This window comes from Stenella coeruleoalba, assembly GCF_951394435.1.
Source record: "Stenella coeruleoalba genome assembly, chromosome: 1".
In the NCBI taxonomy this organism is placed as follows: domain Eukaryota; kingdom Metazoa; phylum Chordata; class Mammalia; order Artiodactyla; family Delphinidae; genus Stenella; species Stenella coeruleoalba.
Window position 1 is genome coordinate 25,603,010 of NC_137169.1, and position 19,655 is coordinate 25,622,664.

The following is a 19,655-nucleotide window of genomic DNA, read 5'->3' on the forward strand; positions in this document are numbered from 1 at the left end:
CGTTCTAAAGTTGGAAGATGAAGGCGCTATGCCCTGGAGGCCCTCAGGGGTCTTCAGATAACTATTTCCCATTCTGCCAAAACCAGGCGGGATGCATTCTGTAAATTGTGTCTGCCTAGGATTAATGCCTGACGAATGAAGATGTCAGCAAATCAGTCTGTGCCTTGGTTGCTAGCTGACATGGATCCTCAGGATCCATGGGGTAGCTGGGAAGGGAAGAGAGCGTTGAAATTGGAAGGCACATCTTTAAGGAGCAATGACTTTACCTCAGATTTTGAAGAATAATACAATAGGAATCCGGTTTAGGTGCATACTGTCATTAGAAGGATCTAAATAATTTGTTCACTGAGTCACCCTTAATATACTTGTGGCCTGTCAATCTGCAGTGTTTTGATACTCTGGCTGAATCTCAACTTTCATCAACATTGTCAAAGGTCTTTTTTTTAGTGCCTAGCCATGCTTTGATACCACACAGAGATGTAGCCTTACGATCTAAGAGCATGTTATCTAAAGAAAAGCATCTGCATACCTCTGTGCCCCAGTTTCCCAAGCCTCACCATCTAGCAAACCTGTTGTTTGCTGGATATACAAAAGACCTGCTTGTGAAGGCTGTCTGCACCATCACTGATAAGCTCTTGACAAGGAGAAACTGTCACAGAATGAAGGAAGTATTGTACAGTGACAGAAATTAAGGACAATCTCCATTCTTAATCCTGTGTAGCACCACTGGGTTAACTTTAAAAACTGCTTTATTGGGACTTCCCTGGCGGTCCAGGGGTTAAGACTCCATGCTTCCACTGCAGGGGGCACGGGTTCGATCCCTGGTTGGGGAGCTAAGATCCCACATGCCGCATGGCGTGACCAAAAAAAAAACTAAAACAACAAAACAAAACAAACCTGCTTTATCATCTCAATCTTTCATAGGCTTTCCATTTTCTTTAGTCTGGCATTCAGACTCCTGCTAGTTGGACCCTTACTTCTAACTAGAACCTCCATTATTCCTGTAGTCTGCACTGTCCAGTATGGAAGTCACTAGCCACATGTGGCTATTGAGTACTTGAAATATGGCTAGTCTGAACGGCGATGTGCTGTGAGTGTAAGATACATAGCAGATTTCTAAGACTTGACACCAAATATATATATATATGTGTGTGTGTATATATATATATATCAAATTTTAATGTTGATTACATATTATAGTGGTAATATTTTTGCTATGCTGGGTTAAATGTATTATTTTCACCTGTTTCTTAATTTTTTTTTAATGTGGCTACTAGAATTTTTTTTCTTTTTTTGGCCACGCTGTGTGGCGTGTGGGATCTTAGTTCCTCAGCCAGAGATTGAACCCACGCCCCCTGCATTGGAAACGCAGAGGCTTAACCACTGGACCGCTAGGGAAGTTCCCCTAGAAATTTTTAAATGACATCTGTGGCTTGCATGATACTTCTGTTGGAGAGTGCTGCTCTAGTCTGACCAAGTCAGATTTCTGTGCCTTTACTCCTGCCATTTCTGTCACCTAGATAGCATCTGTTCCCTTATATTGAATTTTTTTTTTATTCATGTCTAACTCCCAACCAGATTGTAGGTTCCTGGTTCTTAGTATGTCCGGCACCCTACACATAATGCTTATTGAGGTGAAGCATGCAGATAGTAAGCATATTCCATCTTTTGGCATTAGAAGTCTACCAATTTCAAGCTAAAAACTTTGAGATCATTCTCAGCAAATTCCTCACCCTGCCCACTGCAACCAGTCACCAAATGCTACCCATTTAACTTCACATCTCTCCTCTAAGTGGTGTTTCCAGGCTCTTTCAATCTACCCTCCACACTGCCACTTAGAGTACGTAACTACGTGGCAGGCACCATTAGCAGCACTTTACAGATATTAACTAGTTCATTCCTTGCAACAGCCCTATTAATCCCATTTTACATGTGAGGAAGCTGAACCACAGAGGTTAAGTCATTTGTCCAAAGTTTCCCAGTTAGTAAGTGGTAGAGCCAGGATTTGCCACTGACTTACAGCTCATACTCTTAATTGCTTTATTGCCTTCATATAGATAGATACAAAAGTAGACATAGATGATAGATGATTGATAGATGATAGATAATAGATAGATGATAGATGAAAGATAGATGATAGATAATAGATGATAGGTAGATGATAGATGAAAGATAGATGATAGATGAAAGATAGATGATAGATAGATTGATAGATGATAGGTAGACAAATGATAGGTGATAGGTAGATAGATGATAGATAAATAGATGAAAGATAGATAATAGATAGATAGATAATAGATAGGCTCTTAAATGGTCTTCAAACTGTTTTCCAGGAAACCACAGGAGGAGGCCATGCTGGAGTGACCTTGTCACTCTTTAGTTAGAAAGTAGCTCTACTTTTACTTGTTTTACATGTTGGCATTCCATATAAAATTGTTTTGGGGAAAGGGTCTGTGGCTTTGAAGAAAACCTTTTTAGGAAAACCACTGACCTAAAGAATACATAAAGCCGGGCTTCCCTGGTGGCGCAGTGGTTGAGAGTCGGCCTGCCAATGCAGGGGACATGGGTTCGTGCCCCGGTCCAGGAAAATCCCACATGCCGCGGAGCGGCTGGGCCTGTGAGCCATGGCCGCTGAGCCTGCGCGTCCGGAGCCTGTGCTCCGCAACGGGAGAGGCCACAACAGTGAGAGGCCCGCGTACCGCAAAAAAAAAGAATACATAAAGCCCTTTGCAATCTGGTCCCAATCTACCTCTCCAGCCTCATCTCTCTATTTCTCACATTCCTTATGTTCCAGCCACACTGAGCTTCTCACTTCCCATAACAACGTCTGTGTTTTCATGCTTTTGTATAAGCTGTTCCCTCTGCCTAGAATACCCTTCCCTTGTCTACACAGTGAATTCATTCTTTAAGGCTCAGCTCAAACACCCTGTAGTAGTTGAGTGTGGACTTGAACTAGATGGCACAGGGTTACATCCTTCCTTCATCACTTCCTAGCTGTGTAACCCTGGACAGATGACTTCTCTGACTCACCTGTTTTCTTGTTTTTCAAATGGTGACAGCAGTTATACCTATCTCAGATGTAAGAATTAAATGAATTATTACATGTAAAGAACTTCACGTACATGCTAGCTATTGTTAATCCTCTAATGAAATTTCCCCCTTTTCTCCCCAGGTGTAATTATACCTGCTTCAGTACAATGCTTTATTCCTACAACTATTACATTGTCTATCACACTGAAGCATATTAATTATTTCATTGATTCTAAAACTCACACTTTAACATCTTACTTTGATCAGGATGCATCTTACAATCAAGTGTATTAGATTTTATGAAATTTTATCTTGCATCCTTCCTGGACTATAAACTTTTATTTCTTCTTTTCTTTTTCTGTTTAATTTTTATTTTTTGTATTTTTTGTTCATTTTATTTATTATTATTATTATATTTTAATTGGACTATCAACTTTTTGAGGACAGGGGCTGCCCCCCACCTCCACCCTACACCACAGCGTCTCATCCCTTGCCAGCACATAGCTCATTGCCTGGCCCATAGAAAATAGGCACTTAGAAGATACTTGTCAAATGAATGGATGATGGTGATGAAAGAGGCAAAGTTTATAGTCATAAGAGTGAAGCGTACCCTTGAAAAGTAATCAGATGCCATACATGGCCTTTGGCAAACAGTTTAGGAAGAAGCCATTTCAGAAAGAAGAATTGGGACTTCCCTGGTGGCGCAGTGGTTAAGAATCCGCCTGCCAATGCAGGAGATACGGGTTTGAGCCCTGGTCCGGGAAGGTCCCACATGCCGCAGAGCAACTAAGCCTGTGCGCCACAACTACTGAGCCTGCGCCCTAGAGCCCGCGAGCCACAACTACTGAAGCCCACGTGTGTGTGCTCCACAACAAGAGAAGCCACTGCAGTGAGAAGTCCGCGCACTGCTACGAAGAGTAGCCTGTGCTCGCCGCAACTAGAGGAAGCCCGCGCACAGCAACGAAGACCCAACGCGGCCTAAAATAAATAAATTTTTAAAAAAGAAAAGAGAGAAGAATTAGCTCTTTCATACCTTTATTCCTACTTTAATTATGGTATGGCGATAGGAGACACCCATCAAGATTGTTTTCTATAGAATGATCTTTGGAAAGGTGCACAGATCATCAAATCTGAAACAAATCCAGTACAGTGACGAAAATCACTGGGGAAAAAGTTCTACAACTCTAGCACTATGTCAGAAAATTCTAATCCTGAGGATTCCTTACTTAGAGCACCACCATCCTAGTTAGTCTTGCCTGAAATCTAAGCATCCTCTTTGACTTCTCACCTCTCTGCCCCACTCATTCTGTAGCCAAGTTTATTCTACATTTGTTCTTGTATCCTTCCCCTTCCTTTTATTCCTGCTACCATTGTTTCCTTTTACCAATAGTAGCTTCCTAATTAGTCTCCTTGCCTTTGGGTCTCTAGCCCATTTTACACACTGCCACCAATACTGTTTCTAAAAGGAGAGCAACGATCATGTTAATCCCTTGATTAAATACCTTTATGGGGGCTTCCCTGGTGGCGCAGTGGTTAAGAATCCGCCTGCCAATGCAGGGGACACGGGTTCAAGCCCTGGTCCGGGAAGATCCCACATGCGGCGGATCAACTAAGCCCTTGTGCCACAACTACTGAGCCTGTGTGCCACAACTACTGAAGCTTGCGTGCCTAGAGCCCACGCTCTGCAACAAGAGAAGCCACCACAATGAAAAGCCTGCACACCGCAACAAAGAGTAGCCCCTGCTCAACACAACTAGAGAAAGCCCACGCACAGCAATGAAGACCCAACACAGCCAAAAATAAATTTTAATGAATAAATAATAAAATAAAAAGAAGCTCTTAAAAATAAAAAAACCTTTATGGATGCAACTGACCACTGAATAAAGTCCAAACTCCCTAGTTTGGATTTCAAAATCCAATGTGATCTGCCCCGATTTACCTTTACAGGTTCAACTCACCTCTCAGTTTTTCACCTTTCACATGCAGCCAAGTTACAAATTATATTTTAGATCTATTAGATTAAATAAAATATATTAAAATTACCTTCACCTATTTCTTTTTTTATGTGGTTATTAGAAAATTTCAAATTATATATGTGGCTTGCATTATATTTCTGTTGGACAGCACTGCTCTAGATCTTACCTATACTTCAACACTTAGTTCAAATAACATTGTCTTCCGTTATGGGTTCTCTGATTTAATCCATGACTATTATCCCATAGCATTCTTATTTGTACCTCTCTTAAATCACGTTACTTCCTACCCTGGGTTACAATTGTTAATGTAACATTTGATTGAGTGTAAGCTGTTAAGGTTAGTATTTATTTATGCAAGGATAATTAGTGCCCTTTCACTAGATTGTGACCCAGTAAAAAAGCAGTGCAGTGAAGGCGGCGGGCAGTGTTGGGTGAGTGAGGGGAGTGCATATATGTATAGTTTGAAAACGTTCAATATTATGACCAAAAAAACCCCACCGTTTTCATAATACAACTACAGAAAGCTTGATAAAATCTTCAGTGAAGTAAATGCAGCCATTTTCAACAGAGGACATGTTCCCTTAAGGATACGTCAAAATCTCTGGCAGGGCATGAGATTAAGTTCATCCAAAAAAGGGGGGTTCCAAAAAAAAGTACTGCTCTGAAAAGCACCACACTGTGGTCTTCTCATGGTACCCAGCAGCTCTTAAGTCAGCGCTTAACTGATGCATACTCTGAGCCTGGTGGCAGAGATAAGTAAAACATACTCCCTACCTTCCGAAAGCTCACAGTCTGTGGGGGAGAGAGACTTGTTTATGCACTTAGTGTTCATCTCCCACTCTGTTCTAAAAGGGATTAGAACTGGCTCACGATCAGAAATAGCTTGAATACAAGTGAAATGGTGACAAATGCACAAAAAAGGAAAACGAGGAATTGAGATTTATAGATTTCATCCCAGTTTTTTAAGACTGGAAAAACTTCAAGGCAGAGATCAGATAGGTGGGGCTTGAGGGTGAATATGGGAGAGGGGAGAGAATGAATACTACCTAGCCTCATTCCCTCCTGCTCTATATAAACCCAAGTGTGATTCACTTAGAATTGGAAACTTGTGCTGTGGAAAGAGCACTGAAATATTTGGGGGTGGTCAGACTAGAGTTCAAATTACTCCAACTCACTGGGCCTCAGTTTCCTCATCTATGAAAAATGATAATAGTTGACTTGGAGGATTAATGAAGATCAAGTGAGATAATTGGTGTAAAAGTGCTGTGTAAATTAAGAGTGCAAGATAACTTTCAGCCCTAGCACAGGCCTGAATGAATGAAATGCAAAATGGCATAAAGAAGTGAGTGAATGGCCCAAGGAACAAATTGTTCTTCCTACATATGCTAGTATCCTTCAGCCCAAAGACATTTGGCCCCGATCCCCTTTTCCTCCCCAGGCTAAAAGACTGTACTTCCTTTCATGCCAAGTGGGCCTACCCTGTACTGCTGCACATCCTCGTCTCGTTTTTGCCTCACAAGGGTGGTCTGGTCCTCCAGATTCCTGTTTTGCAGCTGGAGCTGAAGGGCCTCTGCTTGCAGGGGTCGCAGAGCCTCCTTCATCTCCTGGATCTCGGCCTGGGTTTTCTGCAGAGCTCTGGCCGCAGCTTCTTTCTTCTCTAGGAGCCGCAGCAGCTGAGGCTCATACTCCTGCTCCAGGCCCTGGCGGCTCTCCGCCATGAGGTTCTCGAACTGGGCAGAGAGCTGCCGGCTCTCCTGGAGAAAGTGCCCATCCCTCTGGCTTGGAGGTGCTTCTAGTTGTTGCCGTAACTGCTCCTTTTGCTTCTGATAGGCATCCCGAAGCTGGGCTAATTCCTCCGAGAGCTGGGCTGCCTGGGCGGTCAGCACTTCCCGGAACTCGGCAAACTGGGCCACGTCCTGCCGGCGGCACTCCAGCTGATATTGGTAGGACACACATTCCTTCGTCACCTTGAACAGCTTCTGCTTGACCAGTCGGATCTCCTCCCTCAGCCCATCCCTCTCCAGCTCTGCCTGGGCGTGCAGTTTGTAGGCAGCCAGGATGTCGTGGTGGACCCGTTGCACCTCCTGCAGGGCTGGTTCCCGGAGCAACACAAGCTCATGGATGAGCTGATCCCTCTCCTCTTCCAGCTGGGCCACGGCTTGGACACACTGCTGGAAACGCCCCTCCAGCAATTCCAGGTCCTCTGTGCTCAGGTTCCCCTCTGTGCTGGGACTTGGCCCAGCTCTGAGGCTCTCCTCGGGGTTAGGTTTCTCCTCGCTCGGGACAGTCTTTCCCCCATAAACCATCTGCTCTGGGCTTGTAGTCTTCCCCGGCTTCACGGGCTCTTCCACATATAGCATCTCCTCTGGCTTTCCTGGCTCCTCCACATACAGGGCCTCATCAGGCGTCCTGGTCTCCTCAATATGCAGCGTCTCCTCAGGCTTCTCGGTCTCTTCCACACACATAGCCACATCAAAGTCACCTGTGTCCCCCGGGTAGAGAATATCCTCTAAGTTCAAGGTCCCTTCCAAAGACAGAGTAACTTCTGGGTTCCAGGTCCCCACCTCATACGGGGATTCAGAGTTCTCCTCTTGCAGAGAAGTGGCCTCTGCTCTTGTGTTCCTGCAAGAGAAATGACAAGGTGAGAGGGCAGCCACAGTCCTGGGATGGTTTGTGACTGGAGCCAGTAGGACACAGGCCTAATTTATATCAAATTCTCACATCTCAGAGAGCACATGTCTGCCCCTTCCCTCCATTGATCCACCCCGACACAGCCCATTGCTTAGATCTGACACCATCCCCATGATGTCAGTGTCGAGTCTCTGCTTACATACCTTCAAGGACTGGAAACTCACACCTGAGCTACTATATGTTCCACCGTCATAAGAAAATTCTAGTGTTGAGGTAAAACCTTCCCTGCAATTTTTCCCTGGGTTTGATTCTTCTTTCTAGAATCAGACAAATCTAATTTCTCTTCCATGTAAGTTCTTTGAACACTTAAAGAGAACTGATTTATCCTTCAATTATTCCATGCATGCCAAGGTTTCCAGTACCCACCTCATTTGGGTCACTTCTTTCTGACAGGCTCCAAGTTGACAGGCTCGCTATCCCTTGGGGATGGGTATAGGAAGCAATACCCAGGTGTACTCTGAGCAGTGATTCTCTGGACACTATACTCCTATTGTTGCAGTCAAGACACCCTTAGCATATAGGGCAGCTCCATCATATTCTGGATAAATGCTGAGTTTGACTAAAATCCTGAAGACTTTTTCACACCAAGTGCTTTTAAACCACATCTCTTGTTCCTATAAAACTTCATCTTGTTGGAATTGGCCCATCCTTCTAGCCTGTCAATGCTCTTGAATTCAGATTCTGTGATTCTAACAGATGAGCCCCTTAACCCAGCTGCCCATTGCCTGCTAGCTTACTCAGTTCCTGTGGAGGAATGCTCTCCTGCTGCTTTGGCCCTCAAGTGGCTTTGGTCTTTCCTGTTTCAAATGCATCTTACCTGCCTTGGATCTCTGAGCAATTCTTTGAAAATATAAAATACCATGGAAATAATAATAAATTATACTTTTAAAGGTCTTATATATACCAGGCCCTGTTCTAAATGTTTTACATATATCGATTCATTTAATCCTCAAAACAATTCTATGAGGTGGTTACATTTATTATTCCCATTTTACAGATCAGGAAATGGAGGTCAAAGAGATTAAGTAATTTGCTCAAGGAAACTCAGATACTCAGAGTGCACCACTTACAAAACAGACTAAATTTGAGTGTAGCTTTCAATAAACTTTTCTTTTTTAAGATATAAAGTATAAATGAAAAGCCTCACATATCAAACAAAGAATTTGATTTGTCTTGAAAAGGCTTACTTGTGTCCAGGTTTTCAGCTCTATTTCTCAGCTCCAAGTTCCTAATAAAGACTACTTTTATTCTAAATCGTCTTCTCAGTCCTCCTCTCTACACCCCAGGAATCCCTGGCTTCCCTTTTGTATCTCCTGATGGCCCTCTGGAAACCACAAAAGTGTGTCTTCACCAGGCCCCAAACATCACTGGCCTCATTCAACCCCAGCACCTGCACCAAAACCTAAAACTTAATGACAACTCAACAGTCACCTAGTCCATTCACTTCACTTTACCAGAGATGGAGTGCTTTTTTTGTTTTGTATAAATGCATGTATTTATTTATTTTTGGCTGAGTTGGGTCTTTGTTGCTGGGCGCGGGCTTTCTCTAGTTGCGGCGAGTGTGGGCTACTCTTCGCTGCGGTACATGGGCTTCTCATTGCGGTGGCTTCTCTTGTTGCGGAGCACGGGCTCTAGGTGTGCAGCCTTCAGTAGTTGTGGCTCGCAGGCTCTAGAGCACAGGCTCAGTAGTTGTGGCGCACAGGCTTAGTTGCTCCGCGGCATGTGGGATCTTCCCGGACCAGGGCTCAAACCCGTGTCCCCTGCATTGGCAGGCAGATTCTTAACCACTGTGCCACCAGGGAAGCCCTGGAGTGCTTTTTTAGATATCTTCATCTGATGTTACTTGGCACCTCAAACTCAACTTCCACCAAATTATCCTTCTCCCTGAGCTTGTTACACCTGTATTTTCCAGCTCAGAGAAATATATCACCATACACCAGGCTGATGAGACAAGCAGTCTTTTTTTTGTTTTTTAATTGGAGTACAGTTGATTTACAATGTTGTGTTAGTTTCTGCTGTACAGCAAAGTGAATCAGTTATACATATACATGTATCCACTCTAATCTTCTAGATTCTTTTCCCATATAGGTCATTACAGAGTATTGAGTAGAGTTCCCTGTGCTGTGCAGTAAGTCCTTACTAGTTATCTATTGTATATATAGTACTGTGTATATGTCAATCCCAATCTCCCAATTTATCTCTTCCTCCCCTTTCCCCCCTGGTAACCATAAGTTTGTGTTTTACATCTGTGACTCTATTTCTGTTTTGTAAATAAGTTCATTTGTACCATTTTTTAAAATATTTATTTCTTTCTTCTTATTATTTATTTTGGCTGTGCTGGGTCTTAGCTGCAGCAATGTGGGATCTTTAGTTGTGGCATGCAGATTTCTTAGTTGCAGCATGCATGTGGGATCTAGTTCCCTGACCAGGGATCAAACCCAGGTCCCCTGTATTGGGAGCGTGGAGTCTTACCCACTGGACCACCAGGGAAGTCCCTGTACCTTTTTTTTTTTTTTTAGATTCCACATATACGTGATATTATATGATATTTGTCTTTCTCTGTCTGACTTAACTTCACTCAGTATGACAGTCTCTAGGTCCATCCATTTTGCTGCAAATGGCATTATTTCATTCTTTTTTACGGCTGAGTAATATTCCATTATATATATGTACCACATCTTCTTTATCCATCCCTCTGTTGATAGACAAGTGGTCTTTAAACAGCCAACTCACTAAGAACTGACGTTTCTATCTCAGAAAGTCTCCAGTCTCTATCTCCCTCTTCACCCCATTGCCAGGACCCTCGTCCAAGTCATCATCCCTCACCCGCACTTTCGTACCAGCCTTCCCATAAGCCTTCTTCCTTCTCATCCCAGTCTGTTCTTGACAGTGCTGCAGCTTGCTATAATATAAAGCAAACTATCTTGCTCCTCTTCACCATATATAGCCAACTGCTTAGCATAGATTTAAGGCCCTTAAAAATGTGACCTCAACATACCTCTTCAGCCTCATCTCACATTACTACCCATAGCCCACCCAATGCTTGACAACCCGTAACATGCGTTAACTTTTCTACCTCCTACTCCTACCCCACAATGTCTAAAGGGTCCAGCTGAGAAAATACAGTTCATTGTATACCACCTGACTAGAGAACAGTCCTACACTACCTGGAAAAGTAGAGTTCCTAATGCCAGGAAGGATGCACCTGCTCAGCTAGCCAGACCCACCCGGATCCTCAACAGAGTCCCTGCTTTGCCAGCAGACGGCCCTCACATCATGCTCCAGCTGAGTACTCCACCCTGGAATAACGTAATTGTGTTCAAGGAAGTATTCTAAGCGTTTCCCATAAATACTCATTTATCTGATGCTCATCCATTATCCCCACTTTATAGATTAGGAAACCAAAGCACAGAGTAAAGAACTCACTCAAAGTTCTACAACTCGTACGTGGTGGAGCCTGGCGAAGGCCGGCAGTCTGGCTCCAGAGCCGGAGCTCCTTTTTACCACTCTCGTCTTAGAACAGGCATAAGATCTGAAAGAGGTAAAACAACTACGGCAGGTACAGAGCTTGGCCCTAGCATTCAAAATATATTTATATCTATTTACCTAACAAATTTCTACTCATCCTTCAAAGCCTGCTCAAACTCCACCTCCTCTGTTAAGCATTTCCCAGACAACTCCCATTCTTGTGTTCTCAAGGCACTTTGTAGGCAGCTCATCTTTGAACTAAGTGCTTTGTGTTACAGAAGAGCATGTATCTGTCTCCCCTGATGGTCCATTTCCTAACAACAAGTACAGTTATTCTCTCTATATCCCAGGGTGGGGCTCTGTAGAAGGTAGGCAGGCAGCAACCAACTGAGCTCCAGGGAGGAAACTTGCCCAAGGTCGAGTGGCAAAGCTGGAAGTAGATTCCAGGTCTCCTGACTTCCAGGCAGTGCTGTTACCACACACCACTCAGTCACCCCATCCACAGTGCCAGGCCTCTGCTAGGTGCTGTCCTCACACTGCTGTCTCTCTCTAAGGAGCTGGGGAAAAGTAGATTATGGGAGGCCTAGGGGCAAAGGGGCCAGCTTAACTGAGGCCCCTGACCTCAGGTTTCCTTGGGCTCCAAGCAGCCTCCCTCTCTGCCACTTTGTCCCTGTCCCTAGAGGATTCCATCAGCTCCCAACCCATCAGGGATGTGACTGGGAGTGTTTGTGATACTGTGCAGGCATGAGTTGGTGTGTGACTCTGTGTGTACCCCTATGTGTGTACAGGTGAGTGCACATGTAAAACAAGGCTCAGCTTTGTGCCCTTGGTGACAGGGGAGGGGTGTCAGGTATGTGTGTGTTTGCACCTCTACCTCTTGGTACAAGAGGAAGTCCAGGGCTACAGGCTGACCTGGAGCAGAAATGCTCCCTACTCGCCCCAAATCCTTCAGCCACAGGTCCCTTCCCCGCTAACCAGTGGTGGAGCTGACCGTTGAATGTTGGAGAGGGCCTCCCCTCCAGGGCCCCTGCCAACCAAGGCCCTCTTGCTGGTCTGGGACAGTAGATTCTCCCCCCAACCCCGCCCCGTCTAACACCACCCCAAGCCCCAGACCAGAGAGAACCAGCTGCTTGAACACTCTCAACTCCAAGCTGGCAGCCGCCCAACCTTGCGCGAAGTCTCTTCCACACGGCAAATTCAGCAACTGGAGGCCTCCATCTCCAGCTGCATTTGGGGTGAGCAACGAAAGAAAACGGGTAGCGTCTTTGGCCACTGGGGGCCGAATGGCATCTCACGGTTGGTGCCCGCTAGTGTGAAGCGGTTAATCCTCGCACCGCCCGTGGGAGGGGGAGGGGTAATTATAAAAAGTCCCAGACAACCGGAGATGCCAGGCCGGGACGAGACGCCCCGATCTCCCTTCGCGGGTGGCTCCGCCCCGTGCCCCACCCAGGCTGGACCCCCGCCCCCGCCCGGCGAAAGGCGCTCGCGGGGGGTGGGGATCCGTCCGGCACCCCTTCCCCAGGGGGCGGCGACGCGGCCCCGGGACGGTCCTTTCCTACCTCGCGGCCTCGGCGGCGCCGTCCCCGCCGCGCCGGGGCTCCGGGCTGGCCATGGCTGCGCGACCCGGGCTGGGCGGCCGCGGTATTAATAGCTGGCCCCCCGGGCAGCCCGCGCCCGTCCGCCGCACTGCCAGCTGCAGCCGACACCGGATCCCGCCGGCCCCGGGCCGGGCGCGCCCACTTGGCCCAGGCTCCCGCCGCGGGAGGAGGGAGCGGGCCGCTAGGCCCGGGGGCGGGGAGATGCCGCCCCTCCCGCCACCAGCGGAGGGTGTGGGGGGAGGTATGGGGAGGGGGTCGGCGTCTCCAAAACCAATCCCCTTGAGGTCTTCCCGAACCTTCTTTCTCTCCACCCTTCCCTTCCGAGGGTCCGGGTTTGGGCGGGGCGGGGGGGCAGTGGAGGAAGGTGGCTCCGCAGCCTCAGGAGAGCGCTTGCCCCGCCAGACCGGCCCGGGAGGGGGTCAGGGTGTGGGGTTGGGGACCTCGAGGGACCCCGCACCCTGCCCGCCGCCCGCAGGAGTTCGGGGGTGTCAGCCGCCGCCCGGCGCCCTGCGATGCCCCCTCGCCTGAGCGCTGTGCCCCGCAGCTGTCGCCGAGGGCTGGCGGAGGAGGGGGTAACACTACACCCCGTACGTTTGCGGACAGTCCGGAGCCTGGGGAAGGGCGATGGGAGGACTGCGTGGGAGGGTTTAAGCCTCTAAGTTTCAGTCCATATTTAACACCGCTTTCCGCCCTCACGCTGCGAGGTTTCCAGGGGTCTCTCCGCTTGCTCCACCTGTCACCCCCCACCCGCCCTGCTTCTGCCCACTCCAAGGCGTGCCCCCTCCCCCAAGTCCTTAGGCCACCAGTGTCAGGATCAAACTCAACACTGAAGGCTGTCTCCCTAAGCGAGGAGCTGCCAGGCCCCTTCCCAGACCTGGGCCTCGGGCATTCTCCCTTCTGATGCCTTTTTTCCACTTAGCCCCTGTCTGGGGGAGGTCTTTGACTCAATCGCAGAAGAATGCTGTTCACTGTAACCAGCAGAGGGGCTGGATGTGTTTAATCAGAGAGGCCTTGAGTAAAGGGGTGGTCGGGGCGGGGGGTCGGCCGTGCGGAACGCTTGTGGGCTGTGCCTTGTGATCTGTGTGCCCACTGCCAGCTGTGTGAACACCACGTGGTTGTGTGTGTGCTCTGTGGAGGGGGAGGCTGTGTGATGGTGTGTCAACGTGTGACTCTGTGATGACCGTGGAGTACCTGTCCGTGTGGATGTACCCCACACGGATATGTGACTGTATAATCATGGGGGAGCGATTGTGTGTGTGGTGATTGTGCTGGTGGTGGAGTGTCTGTGTGGCCGGCTGTTGTGACTGTGTTGTGGGGCGTGTGTATAGTTGTGTGCGTGATTGTGTAGTTACAGGAGACTGGGGACTGAAGTGTGTGGGAGGGAGGGCTCATAAGCAGCTGTGTGGAGTGTCTTCTGTGTGTCACTGGGGCCTGAGTATGTCGTCCTTAATCCAAGTTTCTGAGTGTGCTGCCTTTGGCGTATATTTATATCTCTCTGTGTAGTGCAAGGGGGTGGGAGATTAACACCCAGGGCAGCCAAATATACCCTTGTAAGGTATGCACGAGAAAAAGTCGAGTTTTGGAGGCTGCTGGTCATTTTCTGACTTACCTCTAAAATATCCCAGGGGAGGAGGTTGGCAAAGCCTCCGGGGCTGGTCCTTTGACAGCCACTGCCAGTCAGAGGGGAGCCAAGGGAGCAAGGGCAGGGCCTGCCAGCAGCACTATTTGCTGTGGTGCTAGGCAACAGGCAGCAAGGGTGGCATTAAGAAGGGCTGTCCCTTCCCCTCCAACCCTCAGCCCAGGACCTGGCCCCGGGCCGCCCCCAAGACTGATTCCTTAACCGCTCTTAAACTCCCCCTAAGCCCTTCTTTCGGCTGAGACACTGAATCCCCCAGGGTCCCAGAAGCACCTACGGTCCTTTGTTTTTGCTGTTCCCTCTCCCTAGAACACCCTTCCAGCTCTTCATGTCCTCTCTTCTTCAGGTCTCAGCTTACATGTGATCTCCTCAGAAAGACCTTCCCTGACGTGCTCCTCTCCCACATAAATATCCATCCTTTTACTGTTTGTCTCATCATCTTGTTTATTTTCTGTACAGCACTTACTGCAATCTTTAATAATACTGTACATTTTCCATTCCTTCCTTTTCTGCTTCCCCCACTAGAATGGAAACCCCATGAAGGCAGGAACTTTGTGTGTCTTGTTCACTTCTGTGTCCCCAGGGCCCAGCACAGGGCCTGGCATATAGTAGGATCTCAAAAAGTTGTTGAATGAATGAAGGAAAGGAGTATGGTCCTCCCTAGGCCAATTTAGGCAACATTTGATGCCTGCTGTGTGCCTGGCCTGGGCCACTCGTCACCAAGGAACCCCTTTGTACTCAGGGAAACAGACATACACATGTGCCCAGGCTGTGTACACCAAGGCAGAGGGAGGTGGGTGAGGCCACAGGACTCCGTTCACTTGGCAAACATGGGCACTTGGCCTGCGCTGGGTCCTGTGTCAGAGCAAATGGCCTTCTTTGGCCCAGGGCCCTGCCTGCAAAGAGCTCACAGTGTAGAGGATGCTAGAACTGTCCCCTGGGGCGACAAACCCCTGCAGAGAATAATGCTAAATCACTGAGCTGAGTGATGGGCTAGGCACTGAGAACCAAGGAAGCCAAGAATGGGAGAGATTAACTCCAGGACTGGGGACAACCTCACGGACGGACGAAGTAACGTGGGCCTGGAAGAGGAGAAAGGGTGTTCCGGCGTCAGGCACAGACTGCTTGGAGAGACAAGCACAGCCACTCTGTCTCTCAGCCCCTCCACAAAGCCGAGTCCACGAAGAGAGGAGAAGCCCCTGGGCTGGCTACTCTTTGCCTACCCTTCATTCTCTGTGCTTCTCTGCCCTGCCCTGTGTCCTGGGGCTGACTACCACTGACAGTCTCACCTGGGCTCCCTTGCCTTACGGTTTCAGGTAAAGTTTGGCCAGTAGGAGACATTGCCAGGAGATCAGAGGGAAGGAGGAGAGTGAGATCAGGATATTTATAATACTGTGATTTTGACAGTTACTATGTTCCCCCACTGAAAGGCACAGCTCCCGTTGGGTGGCCTGCAACCCCAGGGCATGACTCCCGCCAGGTTCCTTAACAAGGCTCCCTCCCTTGCCCCTTCAGGCACTGGGGCTAGTGACTCTATCCCACTGTTGTGAGCCCCAGGGTGCTTCACCATTCCTGCCAACGCCTCTGTAAATAGTTCCTTCATTAAACCCTCTTCTGGCAAATGCTTTGAGTTTTCTCCCCTGCTTCCTGCTAAGACCAATAAGGTAAGAACTAAACTTAGGGAAGATGAGTCTTTGGCAGAGAATTTGGGGAGACCCTCTTTCTAAATCACCACCCAAAACCAGAATCAGAAAATGTTGTGAACTACTACAAAGCTACAATAATCAAAACAGCATGGTATTGGCATAAAAACAGACACATAGATCAATGGAACAGAATAGAGAGCCCAGAAATAAACCCACATGCTTATGGTCAATTAATTTATGACAAAGAAGGCAAGAATATACAATGGAGAAAGGACAATCTCTTCAATAAGTACTGCTGGGAAAACTGGACAGCTACATGTAAAAGAATGAAATTAGGGCTTCGCTTGTGGCACAGTGGTTGAGAATATGTCTGCCAATGCAGGGGACATGGGTTCGAGCCCTGATCCAGGAAGATCCCACATGCTGCAGAGCAGCTAAGCCTGTGTGCCACAACTACTGAGCCCGTGCACCTAGAGCCTGTGCTCCGCAACAAGAGAAGCCACCGCAATGAGAAGCCTGCGCACCACAACAAAGAGTGGCTCCTGCTTGCCGCAACTAGAGAAAAGCCCGCGCGCAGCAATGAAGACCCAATGCAGCCAAAAATAAATAAATAAATCTATTTAAAAAAATAAAAATTAAAAAAGAATGAAATTAGAACATTTTCTCATACCATATACAAAAATAAACCCAAAATTGGGACTTCCCTGGTGGTCCAGTGGTAAAGAATCTGCCCTCTAATGCAGGGGACATGGGTTCAATCCCTGGTCAGGGAACTAAGATCCCACATGCTGAGGGGCAACTAAGCCCACGTGCTGCAAACTACAGAGCTCACGTGCTCTGGAGCCCCCACAACACAGCTAGAGAGAAGCCCGCGCACCGCAATGAAAGATCCCGCGTGCCTCAACAAAGATCCCTCGTGCTGCAACTAAGACCCGATGCAGCCAAAAAAAAAAAAAAGGCTCAAAATGGATTAAAGACCTAAATGTAAGACTGGAGGGGCTTCCCTGGTGGCACAGTGCTTAAGAATCTGCCTGCCAATGCAGGGGACACGGGTTCGAGCCCTGGTCTGGGAAGATCCTACATGCCGCAGAGCAGCTAAGCCCATGCGCCACAACTACTGAAGCCCGTGCGCCTGGAGCCTGTGTTCTGCAACAAGAGAAGCCACCGCAGTGAGAAGCCCCCAGCAACTAGAGAAAGCCCGTGCACAGCCACGGAAGATCCAACACAGCCAAAAAATAAATAAATAAATAAAACAAAGCTATTAAAAATTTTTTTTAAAATAAAAGACTGGAGGTCATGAAACTCCTAGAGGAAAACATAGACAGAACACTATTTTACATAAATCATAGCAATATTTTCTTGGATCTGTCTTCTAAAGCAAAGGAAATAAAAGCAAAAATAAACAAATGGGACCTAGTTAGACTTCAAAGCTTTTGCACAGCAAAGGAAACTATCAATAAAACAGAAAGACAACCAGCTGAATTGGAGAAACTATTTGCTAATGATATGACCAATAAGGAGTCAATATCCAAAATATGTAAACAGCTCATACAACTCAACATCAAAAAAACAAACAATCTGATTTTAAAAATGGGCAGAAGACCTAAATAGACACTTTTCCAGGGAAGACATACAGATGGCCAACAGGCACATGAAAAGCTACTAAACATCATAAATCATCAGAGAAGTGCAAATTAAAACAACAATGAGGGCTTCCCTGGTGGCGCAGTGGTTGAGAGTCTGCCTGCCGATGCAGGGGACATGGGCTCGTGCCCTAGTCCAGGAAGATCCCACATGCCGCGGAGCGGCTGGGCCCGTGAGCCATGGCCGCTGAGCCTGCACGTCCAGAGCCTGTGCTCCGCAACGGGAGAGGCCACAACAGTGAGAGCCCCGTGTACCGCAAAACAAAACAAAAATAAAAACAAAAACAAAAAAACCACAATGAGATATCACTTCACACCTGTCAGAATGGCTATCAGCAAAAAGACCACAAGTAGCTCTTTCCCATCTTGCAAGATGGCAGATAAAAGAGCTGAGAAGCCAGATACTAAGGAGAAAAAACCTGAAGCCAAGAAGGCTGATGCTGGTGGCAAAGTTAAAAAACTTAAGAAGGTTAAGAAGGGGAAGCCCCACTGCAGCCAAAACACTGTCCTGATGAGAGGAATTGGCAGATATTGCCAATCGGCTATGTATTCCCAAAAGACCTTGTACCAGAGGAAGTATTCAGCAGCTAAATCCAAGGTTGAAAAGAAAAAGAAGGTGACGGTTCTTGCTACTGTCGCAAAAAAAGCTGGTGGTGACAAGAATGGTGGTACTGGGGCTTCCCTGGTGGTGCAGTGGTTGAGAGTCCGCCTGCCGATGCAGGGGACACGGGTTCGTGCCCCAATCTGGGAAGATCCCACATGCTACGGAGCGGCTGGGCCTGTGAGCCATGGCCGCTGAGCCTGCGCGTCCGGAGCCTGTGCTCCGCAACCAGAGAGGCCACAACAGTGAGAGGCCCGCGTAACGCCAAAAAAAAAAAAAAAAAGAACCTAATTAAGTAACTGGTCCATTAAAAAGAAAAGACCACAAGTAACAAATGTTGGTGGATGTAGAAAGAAGGAAACCCTCAGGGAATTCCCTGGCAGTCCAGTGGTTAGGACTCCGCACTTTCACTGTTGAGGGCCTGGGGAACTAGGATCCCGCAAGCCACTTGGCGTGGCCAAAAAATAAAAAATTAATTAATTAATTAATTAAAATAAAAAAGAAGGGGACTTCCCTGGTGGTCCAGTGGTTAAGAATCCGCCTTCCAAAGCAGGGGACACGGGTTCAATCCCTGGTCGGGGAACTAAGATCCCACGTGCCGCGGAGCAACTAAGCCCGTGCACCACAGCTACAGAAAAGCCCGCGTGCTTCAACGAAGAGCCCCTGCGCCGCAACTAAGACCCAATGCAGCCAAAAAAAATAATAAATTAAATAAAATAAAATGTAACATGTATTAAGAAAAAAAAAGGGACCCCTCGTACCCTGTGGGTGGGAATGTAAATTGGTGCAGCCACTGTGCAAAATGGTAAGGAAGTGTCTCAAAAAACTAAAAATACAACTACCATATGACCCAGCAATTCCACTCCTGGTTATATATCAAAAAAAAAAATAAAATACATGCACCCTAATGTTCATAGCAGCATTATTTACGATTGCCAAGATATGGAATCACCAGATGAATGGGTAAAGAAGATGTGGTATATATATATGATGGAATATTACTCAGCCATAAAAAAAATTAAATTCTGCCCTTTGCAACAACATGGATGGACTTGGAGGGTATTATGCTAAGTGAAATAAGTCAGACAGATAAGGACAAATGCTATATGATATCACTTATATGTGTAATCTAAAAATTAAAACAAACTAGTGAATATAACAAAAAGGAAACAGACTCAGAGATATAGAGAACAAACTAGTAGTTACCAGTGGGAAGAGAGAATGGGGAAGGGGCAAGATAGGGGTAAGGGATTAAGAGGTACAAACTACTGTGTATAAAATAAATAAGTTACAAGGATATATTGTACAACACAGGGAATATAGCCAATATTTTAAAACAACTATAAAAGGAGTATAAGCTTTAAAA

The 19,655-nt window shown here is 47.1% G+C and overlaps 1 protein-coding gene across 2 annotated transcripts in view; it reads right to left on the reverse strand.

The window, feature by feature from the left end:
• SYNC (syncoilin, intermediate filament protein) overlaps window positions 1-13,265 on the reverse strand; it is a 17,945-nt gene extending 4,680 nt beyond the window's left edge. Inside the window, exons 1-2 of one of the 2 annotated variants that reach the window (XM_079901325.1) lie at window positions 12,725-13,265; window positions 6,485-7,628 (exon numbers count right to left, since the gene is read on the reverse strand). In XM_079901325.1, the coding sequence (XP_079757451.1) occupies window positions 6,485-7,628; window positions 12,725-12,777 (1,197 nt within the window). In that variant the 5' untranslated portion in view covers window positions 12,778-13,265. The remainder of the gene's footprint in view (window positions 1-6,484; window positions 7,629-12,724) is intronic. The other variant, XM_079901326.1, reaches the window with a different exon arrangement.
• Window positions 13,266-19,655: the final 6,390 nt, after the last annotated feature.